Here is a 10,309-nt window from a genome sequence, read left to right as displayed (position 1 = left end):
GGGGCTGGGGCTGGGGCCAGACTCTTTGCCCAGGAGAGGGGCAAGTTGAATTATGGGACCTGGATGAGGTGAGTGGAGAATTCCAGAAGCTGGGAGCAGTTTACTGGCAGGGGGCATGGGTGTTTCTGCATTCTTCCTGTGGGACCTTGTACATCTTTGGTTCACCTTTCTCAGTAAACTGCTCATACCACAGGGACATGGGGAGAATGACGGAGACGATCTAGGGATGGGGAAAGGGAGCATGTGACTTGACACAGTGAGCATGGAGAAGGTGTTGAAGCTCTGTAGAGGCTGGCAGTCTCCCCGCCATCCTCCCCACTTCCCGAGAAGCCTCTGGCCACCACTAATCTGCTTCCCATCTCTATGGCTCTGTCCATTCTGTTTCTGTTAAAAAAAATTATTTTACATTTATTTATTTTGAGAGACAGAGTGAGACAGAGCACGAGCAGAGGAGGGGCAGAGAGAGGAGACACAGAATCCAAAGCAGGCTCCAGGCTCTGAGCAAGTGTTTAGCACAGAGGCCGATGTGGGGCCCAAACCCATGAATTGTGAGATCATGACCTGAGGCAAAGTCGGACGATCAACCGACTAAGCCACCCAGGCACCCCCGTTCTGTTTCTTATAAGTGCCATCATACCCTGTGTGACCTTTCTCTCTCACAGAACATCATATCTTTGAAGGTCATCCACGTGGTAGCATGTACCAGTGCTGCACTTCATTTTATGGCTGAATGCTGTTCCACTGTGTGGACAGAGCACATTTTGTTCATCCATTTGCTTGGGCTGTCTCCACCTTTGGGACATAATGCCGCTGTAAATGTGCGTGTACAAGTAACTGAGTCCTTGTGTATACCTGGGAGTGCAATTGCTGGGCCATATGGCTCTTCCTTATTGAAGCGAGGGTCTGATGGGCTTTCTCCTGCATAGGCAGGCAGCTCTGGATATTGCATCACATTCCTGAACCAGATAACCCCCAAGAGACGATTAAACTTTAGACCAGAGCTGTCCACCTGACCTTTCCACGATGATGGAGCTTCTCCACCTGTGCTGTTCCATGCGTTGGCTGCTGGCTACACGTGGCTAGGGAGGCTAAGAAACTGCATCCTAGAATTTAATTTAATTTAATTCATTTAAAAAATTTTTTTAACGTTTTATTTATTTTGAGAGAGTGCACATGCGTGAGAGAGGGGCAGAGAGAGAGAGAGAGAGAGAGAAAGGAGGGAGAGAATCCCAAGCAGGCTCTATGCTGTCAGAGCAGAGCCTGTCTTGGGGCTCCATCTCATGAACTGTGAGATCACAACCTGAGCCGAAATCAAGAGTCTAAGGCTCAACCAACTGAGCCACCCAGGCACCCCTTGTATTTAATTTTAAATCATTGAAAATTGAATAGTCCTTTGGGCACCTGGGTGGTTCAGTCGGTTGAGTGTCCAACTTCAGCTCAGGCCATGATCTCACTGTGAGTTCGAGCTTTGCATCGGGCTCTGTGCTGGCAGCTCAGAGCCTGGAGCCTGTTTTGGATTCTGTGTCTCCCTTTCTCTCTGACCCTCCCCGGCTCACACTCTGTGTCTCTCTCTCAAAAATAAATAAACTTAAAAAAAAGATTGAATAGCTCTTGTTGCTTAATGTTATCTCCAGGGGACAGCTCAGCCTTAGAGATAACAGATGAAGGGCTGCTTCTGTGAGCACCACCCACCTCACTGCCTCCCTCTCAACGTCCCATTTAAGAAATTAAAAATTGGGAACTCCATGGATACGTGGCATACCTAACCTTGCTGGCCCTGAAAAAACATTTCCTAAATACCACTGAGGGGTTTGATGACATACAATGGCCTACATGAACATCAGTGCATAAACAAAAATTTATGCTACAATTGAACATAATGGATCCATCTCCAGAAGGCTCTATGGTCTCTTGGACAGTCCTTGCTTGTGTCACAGAAATGCTGCCCACTTAGCAATGTGGTCCACCACCTACCTCTGCTGCAGGAGACTCCTGTGTTTAGATGCACACCGTCAGAGCAGGGTTTGTAGATCCTTGGTGCGAATACTTTCACAGCACTAGGATATTTTCTCAAGACCAGCAGATGTGTGGTTAGCTCCAGATGGTGTCTAGGGAGCCCTGGTTTGAGTAGACCTAATTTTACTAAGTTTAATATAAATTATATAATATTCCTGAATTGTGTTACTGGCCTGCATTTATTGCGATAATAATAAAAAAATTAATGAAAATGGCAAAGATCTTGATACTAGGAATAACTAGCAGTTATCAAGCTGTGTGTGTGTGTGTGTGTGTGTGTGTGTGTGTGTGTGTTGTGCACATGCCAGACATTGTTTTAAAGGAATTATTATGAATTAACCACTTAATCCCTCTCCCCCATGAGGTGGGTGCTATTAACATTTTGACTTCACCAGAACCCTTGGGAATGTCCAACTCCCCTTTATTACAGAGTGAGGAGCTCGTGTAAACAGTCATCTTCTGAAATATCCACTCATATATTACATAATCTAATCCTAACAACCTGGTCTTCCTGACCAAACTCAATGTACAAATTATTTTATTCTCTAACTTTAGTTATCAGGTTAAGGGACTCGAATTAATGTTTGACCAACCCAGACTGAACAATTTAAATCCTTTTGGTCATTCTACTTACAGTAAGATTTTCTTTAAAAAGTTTACACTTCGTTTAAAAACATAATTTTCTTTCTGAATGTTGTAAACGCCTCTAGAACAGACTCTTTACAAGACCTCAATCTCCAGATCATAATTCCCAACGACCTCATGTTTCCTAAAACTTTGCAATATCCACTCCCTCAAGCAACCATACGTTCTAGAATGTAAATCTTTAAGGGTTACCCATAAGAACCGCAAATAGCGGATTCTAACAACTAGACTTATTTTCAAAGGCAGGTGAATCTGCCCTGTTATCCAGGCCTGGGATAAGCAGACAGCCTGTACTTGGGTGTCTAAATGTGACCGAACGACACGTTGCAGAGTGCAAGGCAACTGGTCACCGATAACGACAGATACCTTCACGGTGAGCGGGTTAACTTAAGACCCCAGGCGCAGTTTAGGAGTGAGATTCAAACGCAAAGGGCGGCTACGTGTCCGGTAGCATTCCCTGCGGCAAACAACACGGGAGGCCACGGTGCGCATACCCGCTCCCGGATTGTGCCTCGGACCCGGCTCTCCGTGCGCCCGAAAGGACGCAGCCTTGGTAAGACAAAGCTGCGTGGTCAGTGTGGCTCTTTTCTTGAAACCGTGGGTGGCTCTGAAAAGAGCCTTTGGTGTCACAGGGCCCCCGGGGCACACGGCCGTTGCCGGCCCGCCTCCGCAGCCTCACTTGCCCTTGGCCTTGTGGTGGCTCTCCGTCTTCTTGGGCAGCAGCACGGCCTGGATGTTGGGCAGGACGCCGCCCTGAGCGATGGTCACGCGGCCCAGCAGCTTGTTGAGCTCCTCGTCGTTGCGGATGGCCAGCTGCAGGTGGCGCGGGATGATACGCGTCTTCTTGTTGTCGCGGGCCGCGTTGCCCGCCAGCTCCAAGATTTCAGCAGTCAGGTACTCCAGCACCGCCGCCAGGTACACCGGCGCGCCGGCCCCCACCCGCTCGGAGTAGTTCCCTTTGCGGAGCAGCCGGTGCACGCGGCCTACGGGGAACTGCAACCCCGCGCGAGAAGAGCGCGACTTGGCCTTGGCGCGCGCCTTACCGCCCTGTTTGCCTCGGCCGGACATTGCCAACTCGGGCGCGGAGAGAGAAGAAAGACGAGAAGACAGACCCAAAGTAACGAGGCCGCCAGCCCCCCTGAGCCCTTATATATGGTCCGGAGGTAGTGGAGTTGACCTCATCTGATTGGATAGTAATGGAGACCAATCAGAAAAGGAGTCCATCATCCCCTAATTTGCATGCACCTTTTCCAGTGATTACGTTAAGCGGCGTTCGAACCTATCAGATACGAGGACCTCTGGATCCTTCATTTGCATACGGGACGTATAAATACAGTTGCTCCGGCCGCACGTTCTTTTTGTTTGGAGAGACTTGCCATAATGCCTGATCCGTCTAAATCGGCACCCGCGCCCAAGAAGGGCTCCAAGAAGGCCGTCACCAAAGCCCAAAAGAAGGACGGCAAGAAGCGCAAGCGCAGCCGCAAGGAGAGCTACTCCATCTACGTGTACAAGGTGCTGAAGCAGGTGCACCCCGACACCGGCATCTCGTCCAAGGCCATGGGCATCATGAACTCGTTTGTCAACGACATCTTCGAGCGCATCGCCAGCGAGGCCTCCCGCCTGGCGCATTACAACAAGCGTTCTACCATCACGTCCCGCGAGGTTCAGACGGCCGTGCGCCTGCTGCTGCCGGGCGAACTGGCCAAGCACGCTGTGTCTGAGGGCACCAAGGCCGTCACCAAGTACACCAGCTCCAAGTGAGGCGCGCCGGGCGCCCTGGAACCCAAAGGCTCTTTTCAGAGCCACCCACATAATCGAAAAAGGGTTTCGAACACGGTGAAGGGTTGTCCTGTGAATCAATTCCGTTCTGTGCACCTTAGTGGTTTCCTGGTTACTGGGTCCGTGTGTGTGTGTGTGTGTGTGTGTGTGTGTGTGTGCGCGCGCGCGCGCCCCATTGTGTGTGTGCGTGGAAGGCGAGAGTGTGTAACTGTTTCTTATGGAGGTCTGGGATGGTAACCGGCCTGGCGGTCAAGGATCCGTGTCCACCCTCCCCTCTGCGGAGGGCTGTTGATGCATCGCCCCGCTAAGTAGACACCTTGAGTTCTTCGTCCTTTGGTGGCTGCAAGGGTGCATCCCCGGCGCTTGCGCGCGTAGACTCCGAGACCCAGGCCTGTCTGCGCGCGGCGTGCGTCTGTGGGTGAAGGGCGCGGGTCACCTCTTTCAGGAGGTGCCAATCCCCGCCCCCCCCCCCCCCCAGTGTCTCTGATGCATGGGCTGGGAAGTGAGGTCTCCGGTGTTGCGCGGCCCCAGGCAGTGTCGCCTGCAGCTGCATCCTTCCCTCGACCAGACATCTTGATCCTGAAGCAGTGAACATTTCTGGGAGAATGTTGGCGTGACTGGACCTTACAAAGGCAAAACGTTTGAAACCGAAAGGGAAATGGAAGCGTCTGGTGCGCGCGAGCCACATGTAACAAGCCGATTTCTGCTGCGGGTAGCTTTAGCCTATGTGGGGATGGGGGAGATCAATTCAGGAGGAAAGTAATTCCCCTTTAATGTAATCCCCCCTTTTCTGGACAAATAGCTCCCTCTTTCAGCCACATCATTTTCTGTGAAGCATTAGTGACGCAGAATTACCTCTTTTTTCGAATTTATGGCATTTATTAAGGGAAGTGTCATCTTGGCTCAGGGAAAGCTCTTTGGCAGGAAGAGCCTTTACTTGGAAAAGGACATCGCTTTGGCTTTTCTTCGTTGTAAATAGGGGATTCCTAACAAGCACTTCCTTGAGCCACTCTGAGATTTAGATGTACCGATTCGTCGTGTCATCGGCTCAGGCAAGGAACAAACATTTAATGAAAGGTATCAGTCATGTTTTGCAAATCATCTCCAGAGGAAGCTGGTCGAAGCCGGGCTGGGCGGGAGGGTCTGAGAACGTCACAGTCGAAGCTCCCTCCGCCCCAGCGTCTGGAAGCCCACCCACCCTGTTCCTTCTCCTGCGTGGGTCCAATCTAAAGGAATTTAAAATCTGACACGTTTTTCAGTTGGCAACTAAAATATTTTTATCCTTAGTTGTTATAGTTACAAGGGCGCAATTCCCAACGTAGGACGTTGTAAAAAAGCAAAATGGTCACATCAAAGAAATTAAAATAAATTTTTAAATAAAGTTCTTGAGCTTTCACACATTTTCAAATAATGCTCTTATAAAAATCTTTCGTACTGAAATATGGGTGACAACGATCACATCAATCTTTTAAAGGTATCTATTGAAATAGCAATTCGATACTGTAATCAATTCTTAGAACACATGGTCAAATTCTTCGTTAACAGTGAGATAGTCTACATGATCCTTTTTTTCCTCCCTGAACTCACCCCCATTGTACTTCTTCCTGAGAATTTCATCCAAATGTAAGCTATATTTTTGAGTGTTTTTATCTATTACCTTTCGTTACACACACACACACACACACACACACACACACACACACCCCAACGTAAATTGAAATTTAAAAATACTTGCAGGTGACAAAAAATGTTTTAAAAGTCATCTGGGCAGTACACATTTATTGAAAACATAAGTTTTGATAGCTAGTTATCACAGATACATGATCGTAAGTAATTCTCAGTTAGAATTTTAGTGAAACCTACCTCATTTATTGGGATTGATGGTGGTTCCTATTGCCTCACTTTATGCATCAGTGGACATATAGAGTATTGTTATGCTTACAATGATAGCAGTGTGCATCATTTCATTTCCATTATTAGTGTGTATCCATATATACACACTCTGAAATATTTACAAAAACAACACAACACAACTCATAGATACGGAAGTTTTGCCACAGTTATTTTACTCAATTCTTTCCCTGCTAGTTGTGATCCCCAGATTTGAAAACAGTAATCTACGTCAAAGTCAACACCTTTAATCTTCTCAAGAGCTGTCTGATTCTTCTCGGAAACTACAGAATCCAGTCCTACACTATGAAGCAGGGGCCTCCTGATTGGGTCTGAGCCCTCCTCTACCTATGGAAGGAAGGAGATTAGGCATCACGATCTTAATGAGCACTTCTGGTAACAGGAAACTAGTGTCTCAGATCCAGGTCATTCTCTGCTTTAATAATAAGCTTCAGACCTAGGTTTAATAAAATGCAACTTGTCTCCAGTAGTGTGGGACTGTGCTAGCAGTGAGAAACAACACAGTTTATTTAGTCCCTAAAATAAAATCAAGAAGCAGAATAAACATAATTCCCAAATACAGTTGCATGAAAATGTTTTGTTGTGGGTAATCCAAAATGTCAATTAATATCTCAGTCCCTTCATTCCTCAGACACACAGAATTAGTGTGAAGTAAAAGAAGGAGGAGAAGGAGGAGGAGGAGGAGGGGAGGAGGCTGCCTCTATTTGCTGAACAGTGTGGAGGATGCTGAGGCAGCCCCAGGGGAAGAATGGGCCTGGTTGGGCCCTCTCCTACCACGGGAGTGAGAATCTATTAAGGACGATGCAGAGCAACAGAGTTCCTGCCCTTGAGAATTTATAATGAAGAAAATGGAGAGAATCTGAATACAGAGCCCAGTCAGTAATACTACTACAACAAAGAGAAATGTTATTTGCATTAAGTTGGAGGCTGAAGGAAGGGGTTCACTGAGTATTTAAAAATGCTTACACTCACAGGGTAAGGAATCAACACAATGGAAGACTTCTCTAGGCCTGAAATACCAAAAGTACAGGCCAAAGAGTAAGGCCCTGGAAAGCACTGGAGGGATTTTGCAGGTATCCCCTGAGATGTATTTGAGAGGGGGCACCTGGGTGGCTGAGTTGGTTAAGCCTCTGACTCTCGACTTTGGCTCAGGTCATGATCTCACGGTGAGTTTGAGCCCCACATTGGGCTCTATGCTGGCAGTGTGGAGCCTGCTTAGGATTCTGTCTCCCTCTCTCTCTCTGCCCCTCCCCTGCTTACTCTCTATCTCCCTCTCAAGATAAATAAAAATAAACTTTAAAAATAAAATGCATTGAAGAGACTCTCTCCTCTCCTCATCTCAGCCAAAAATTTTAAGTCCAATTTGCTAATTACTATGGAGTAAACCAAAGATGGAGAGGGAAGGGCTATCTCTTTAATAAAAAAAGTACAAACGCAAAACAAAGAATTTAGTGTAGGAGGCTAAGATTTGATGAAAGCGTGACATCACCGGAGATGGACACCCCTAGGGGCCAGGAATCAGAAGGCCTCTGCCCACCTCTTGGGACTGAACTGGAAATCCAAATCCTGGGAAGTGTTTTGCTTTCAGACTGGGATGCTCTTGTGGTGGTTTTTGTAGTCTGGGGTATTTTTTAGAGTGAGAGAAGCCTGGGCCACAGTCAAGCCTGCTGCTTCAGTTATAAATAAAGTGGGCAAATTAAATCCACCTTGCATATGGTTTACTTGTGTGTATGTGTTTAAAGTGCTCCATTCGTTTTGTCAAAAAGGCTCTATCACCATTTACAAGGCTTTCGTTAAAAGTATATACCAAAAACAAACAAAAAACAAAACAACCAAAATAGGGGAGCCTGAGTGGCTCAGTCCGTTGGGCCTAGACTTTGACCTAGGTTATGATCTCATGGTTCTTGTGAGTTGGAGCCCTGAGTGGCCTGGGACTCAGAGCCTGGATCCTGCTTCAGATTCTGTGTCTCCCTCTCTCTCTCTGCCCCTCCTCTGCTCACGCTCTCTCTCTCTCTCTCTCTCTCTCAAAAGTAAACATTAAAAATTTAAAAAACCCCACATAAACTGATCTCCTAATATGAATGATTTTAGCAGAGTATGATGATGGAGGCCATTACCTGTGCACCCGCTGTTCTGATTTTTCAAACAGGAACTGTGGTGCCCACAAAAAGCTGCTTAAACTGAACACTGCTTTCGTGTATTTGACAAGAGGTAAAGGAGGGAAGGATCAGCCCAAGCGTCACCGCCAAGACTGAGCCCAACACCCAGGGCCTCATCCAACCCCACATCCGTCCAGCGCACGCAGACCTAATCCATTAAGAGACACGGGGGTGCTAGTAGGGAGGTTGGCCTGAAGCCTTCCTGGAGGTGACCGGGTCTCTGCCTAAAGCTAAGGCCGTGCCCTCTCTGGCTGCTGGCTGGGTAGATGCTGACTCAACGCGCCTTTGCAGGGTCTGCGCCTTTGAAGTCCAGTCTCGCTTTCCGTGGCAAATTGCAGCGCCCCCCAGAACCCTGCCGGAGCAGTACATCACAACCAGAGCGGCTGGCAGTCTCCTTTCTGAGCACAGAGGTGGCTCTGAAAATAGCCTTTGGGTTCCAGGGCGCCCGGCGCGCCTCACTTGGAGCTGGTGTACTTGGTGACGGCCTTGGTGCCCTCAGACACAGCGTGCTTGGCCAGTTCGCCCGGCAGCAGCAGGCGCACGGCCGTCTGCACCTCGCAGGACGTGATGGTCGAGGCAGGGGCCTCGCTGGCGATGTGCTCGAAGATGTCGTTGACAAACGAGTTCATGATGCCCATGATCTTAGACGAGATGCTGGTGTCGGGGTGCACCTGCTTCAGCACCTTGTACACGTAGATGGAGTAGCTCTCCTTGCGGCTGCTCTTTCTTCTGCGCTTTGGTGACGGCCCTCTTGGAGCCCTTCTTGGGCGGAGTGGGAAGGATCCGGCTTGGCCGGGCAGCGCGGGGTTGGGGGTGGGGCAACGCAGCGGTGGGGACTCCGGGGCTCAGGCAGCGCGGGCACAGGGGCTCCAAGGGGGGCGCGGATGCCCGGGTGGGGGCGGCGGGGGCGTCGCAGGGACGCGGGCTCGGGGCTGGCGGGGTACGCAGGAACGCCAGGAGGCGGCTAGAGTGGAGGTAGCTGGGGCGCGAGTGTGCGGGCGAAGGGGCAGGGGGCCGCGGACCAGACACCGAAACCCGGGCGGTGCAGTCGCAGGAACCGAGATGAGTGCGCCGAGCGCAGGCAGCGCTATTTATTGTGTCCATATTCAAATGAAGCCTCCAAGTCGCGGGAATCTGATTGGACGGCAGGCTGTGAGCCTCTGGGACCGCTAGGAGTTTATGTAAATAGCAGATGCTGGCTCTTATTTCCTATTGGATGGCAATCCCACCAATCCGAAGACGCAGGTGCCTCGCGCAGGGAGTCAGGTTGAGCATCTTTGTTCAAACCGGGAGAGGAGGGGCCTTTGTGTGGTCACCGGTTCTGGATGGGGTAAATAATAATAATAAAAATAAACATAAACAATAACAACAATAATAATAAATAAGGAAATAAAAGTCGGTTTAACGCTGCATCTCCATCTTCTCCGGGCAAGGGGTAAACACGTTTCTGAGGCCCAAAGCTAGGGAGGACAAGCTGATGCTTATTCAGCAAAGGGGAATGGGAATAACTTAACTATTTATTTCCCATCATTCCCCCAACAAAAGGCCAATGTCAGAATTCAGGCGTAAATCCAAACGGCTGAACACTGAAAATCTGTGAAGGCACTCACATTGGAGGTGTAGCAACAGGGCAGACTTGCAAGTGGAAGGACTGATGAAGGGGCTTCCGGGGAAACAGTCCTTTGATTTCAATGCTGACTAATTTCTTTTGAAGTGATCGCTGCGTGCTAGGTACTTTGTATCTAGGGTCTCATCTTGTCTGTGAACGCATCAGAACACAGGCTTATAGAATTGTTACA

At 49.0% G+C, this 10,309-nt stretch overlaps 2 protein-coding genes and 1 pseudogene across 2 annotated transcripts; 1 reads left to right on the top strand and 2 right to left on the bottom strand.

Moving 5' to 3' along the window:
- Positions 1–3,195: 3,195 nt before the first annotated feature.
- LOC101098601 (histone H2A type 3) lies at positions 3,196–3,804 on the bottom strand. Its single transcript, XM_006927460.4, has one exon. It carries the CDS (start codon positions 3,727–3,729, stop codon positions 3,337–3,339), a length of 393 nt encoding a protein of 130 aa, XP_006927522.1. The 5' UTR covers positions 3,730–3,804; the 3' UTR covers positions 3,196–3,336.
- A 96-nt stretch (positions 3,805–3,900) lies between these two features.
- On the top strand, positions 3,901–5,840 carry LOC101098354 (histone H2B type 3-B). The gene has a single exon (XM_019830161.3). It carries the CDS (start codon positions 4,042–4,044, stop codon positions 4,420–4,422), a length of 381 nt encoding a protein of 126 aa, XP_019685720.1. The 5' UTR covers positions 3,901–4,041; the 3' UTR covers positions 4,423–5,840.
- A 2,686-nt stretch (positions 5,841–8,526) lies between these two features.
- On the bottom strand, positions 8,527–9,753 carry LOC101101028 (annotated as a pseudogene).
- Between the last annotated feature and the right edge of the window lie 556 nt (positions 9,754–10,309).

The sequence above is a fragment of the Felis catus genome, chromosome A1 (assembly GCF_018350175.1).
Source record: "Felis catus isolate Fca126 chromosome A1, F.catus_Fca126_mat1.0, whole genome shotgun sequence".
Classification (NCBI taxonomy): Eukaryota; Metazoa; Chordata; class Mammalia; order Carnivora; family Felidae; genus Felis; species Felis catus.
The sequence above is the reverse complement of the archived record's forward strand: the minus strand, read 5'-3'. Positions and strand labels throughout refer to the sequence as shown.